Here is a 3,238-nt window from a genome sequence, read left to right on the forward strand (position 1 = left end):
TGGCTCCGTAGGAGGCTGCAGAGCAGTGAGGGAGTGGAGCTGAGCCCCTCTTGCTCCAGCTCTCTGTGATGATATCAGTGTCTCTAAACGGACAGCAACAGCTCATTAATTTTACAAGGAGCTGAGGATATTTCTTGTTGTCAGAGTGTCCCTTCTGGAATTTTAAGAGCAAGGCAGCAAAGCTTGTTACAGGCCCCCTCCTGAGCGAGCTCTTCTGGTTTAGCTTTGAAGGTTTTCCCAACTGCACACAGGCTAAGAAAGCAAGGGCCTCAGGAACACAGGGAGTGGGAGCTCCCTTGCAGCTGCAGTTAAAACCAGGCTGAGAGGGATTCTCTATCAGCTGGGGTGCACAGTTTTCTTCCACACCAGTCCCTCTGCACTTGTCTAACTGCCCTTCCATGCAGTCAGGAAAAGTCAGGAAAAGTCAGGGAAGCTTCCAGATAAACAGAGAAACCTCAAATCAGAAAAGCAAGGGCAGGACAAGGCTTCCAGCAGTGATTGGGATTTTTAGAGTGCTGATGGCAAAGTTTCCTGAAGCTGAGGTCAAGCTGAGCAAGAGGCAGAGGGACATCTGGGAACTGGGAAAACAAACACCACAGAAGCTGTGAGATCCAACGGGGGATGGCTCAAGTCTCAAGCACATTCCTTTACATTTGGGCTATAAAGTGAAATTAATCAATTGAGCAATCTCAGGGGAGAATTGGCACAAATTCTGTGTGCCCAAAACAGAGCTCAGGGACTCATTGATTTTCTGGAAGTTGAGGACATTTTATCTTTCCTCTGCTTAAATGTGAAATGCTTATTTGATTAACTGCTGAAAACAAGACCTTTTTTTGTTCCTATTAACAAGGCAAATGTTCCAATCCTCATTCAGGTAACATGCACAATAACACCATTAATTCCCAGGCAATGGTTTGGAGTGACAGTTGCTTTTCTCCAGCCTCTGTGAAAGATTTCCCCCTCCAGGTCCATAAAGGATGGCAGGTGACTGTGATGCACAGCAGGCCCTATAAGCCATAACACAATTCTGCCTGCAGGGTGGGGAATAAAAGATAAATGGGAAGATAATTGTAAAAATATATTGCTTTGGGAGGTGAAGGAAAAAGCTTTGTTAGATTCTGTTGCAAATCATATCTTATGAGGGTGTCAGGAGTTTTAATGTGCTCTTTTATGGGACAGCTGCTCTTTAACTGGTAATTAATAACTTGCAAGGGCAAATTCAGCATTTCAATCAGTGCTGAATGAGAAGAACGAGTGAAACTTAACAACCTGGATGTGGAGCACTTTACCTCCAGGAGAACTGGCCACAAACATCTTTTGCTTAAACACCAGACATAAATTTAGCACAAAGAGCAGACTGCAGATCCTGGGCCAAAGCACAACTTTTTGGTCAAAGTGAAAAACCTCAGTTATGTTCCTCTGCAAGGGTTCTCACAGCTTCTGTGGGACAAAGAAACACCTGGACACTGAGGGTTCCCATGCCACAAGGAATGCCCTCCACACTGCTTCCAGTTCCTGGGACATCTCCCTGATGATCACTGGGACTGGGGAGAAGGAGAACTGGTCCATGACACCAAACAAAGGGATAATTAAAGAAGAAACCCTCCTCAGAAAGAGTGCTGACTGATGATAAATGGTACTAAGGTTTTCCCGACACAATTCACAGGGGAAGGCCACTTTTCCACAGGACTTCTTTCATAGGAAGCATAATGCAAATCAATGGGGAAATAAGGTGGAAGAAATAAAATGCACAGAGCTCTCACACACCAGGACATTAGTAAATACCACTGTATCCCCCAAAATTGTACAGGACAGAGACACCTCTTTACACTGAAATGCTGAATTATTTCCAGTTTGCATTTATCTGGCTCTATCTTGATTCCCCAACCCGAATTCCTAAGGAGCTGTACAGTACTTTTAGGATATTTTCCTACTCCTCACACACTTTCTTTCCTGGCTCTTTTTGTCCCTGCAGACAAAACAGTCACTGTTGTTTAAAAGGGTGATGAAGAAATGGTTCATAGAATTAAGCTGTGGAGAGCAAAGAAACAAGTCTTTCATTAAAAAACATCCAGGACATAGATGTTCAGCATAGAGAAGGCACTGTGAAGGGAAATCATATTAAACTGAGAACAATAGCCTCTCAATGAATATATTTATTACTCCTAATGCATTTTTCCCTTTTCTTAGGATTCCTTATCTCATTCGGAACTGTTCAGCCTGGATTAAGCCTCACACAGCGTATCTTTTTCTGATAAAGAAAAAAAAAAGGCTTGATAAAGCTCAGAAATGGTTGGAGCAGTTCCCAGGATATGTTTATACGTGTCTGTAGGGTGGATTAAAAGCAATTTTTCTTTTTAACAGATAAATGCAATCAGTGGTTTCAGATGATGGGCTTAAGTGCAGCCAGTGAGCACTCACACAGCACAGCCCCCATCCAGAAATCCTATTACCTCCCAAAAATGCACACAGCAACTCTTGCTGCGCCAGCTTTTCTTTAGGGCCCCATCAACTGCTTCTTTGGATCACAAATTCCAACTTAGCTCCTTTTCCTGAAGCTCTGAGCAGGACCCAAGCAGCTTTGCTGGCAGTGTGAAGCAGCAGTTCAATGGCACAGCCAGCTCATGCCCCAGCAGCTGCCCTGACTCACCCACACAGTAGCCCACCAGGTTGAGGTACTGCTCCTCCTTGCAGCCTGTCCTGCACTTGCCACCATCCAGAGTGGCATGGGGGTGGCAGGTTGAGCATTCCCGGTCAGAGGGGCCATGGCATGTCTTGCAGGATGGGTGACAGGCTGCGGGAGAGAATCAACACTCCTGGTCAGGCTCCTGGTGCACCCTCTCCCCTCCCTTCCCAAAAACCAGCTCCCACCATCATTTACTCCCACAAAACATGGGCACAAAGTGGTCTCATGACACTGGGGACTGCAGGGTTGTGGCTTGGAAGGCTCATTTTGAATAAACAAGGTGAGGAATGGGTTGTCAGTGATTTGTTCCCTGCATTAATCAAGGTATAGATCTAGACACAATATAAAAGAGAGAGAGAGAGAGAGGTTAGCCCTGTTATTCCTCCCTCCAGCATATGCTTGTGCATATAAAAAACCAGAGTGGGATGCACAGGGGAGATAAATTAAACTTCTCTTGGGACTCTGTCAACATCATTGTGGAGCTTGATATGCATGAGAGGAAAACTGGGGAATGGTTTTTCCACCTGGGGAATGGTTTTTCCACCAAGCCCT

At 45.2% G+C, this 3,238-nt stretch overlaps 1 protein-coding gene across 1 annotated transcript in view; it reads right to left on the reverse strand.

The window, feature by feature from the left end:
- FRAS1 (Fraser extracellular matrix complex subunit 1) overlaps window positions 1-3,238 on the reverse strand; it is a 104,123-nt gene that overhangs the window by 45,608 nt on the left and 55,277 nt on the right. Inside the window, 1 exon segment of the mRNA XM_031063660.1 lies at window positions 2,651-2,794. Within this exon segment, the coding sequence (XP_030919520.1) occupies window positions 2,651-2,794 (144 nt within the window).

The sequence above is a fragment of the Geospiza fortis genome, unplaced genomic scaffold (assembly GCF_000277835.1).
Source record: "Geospiza fortis unplaced genomic scaffold, GeoFor_1.0 scaffold909, whole genome shotgun sequence".
Classification (NCBI taxonomy): domain Eukaryota; kingdom Metazoa; phylum Chordata; class Aves; order Passeriformes; family Thraupidae; genus Geospiza; species Geospiza fortis.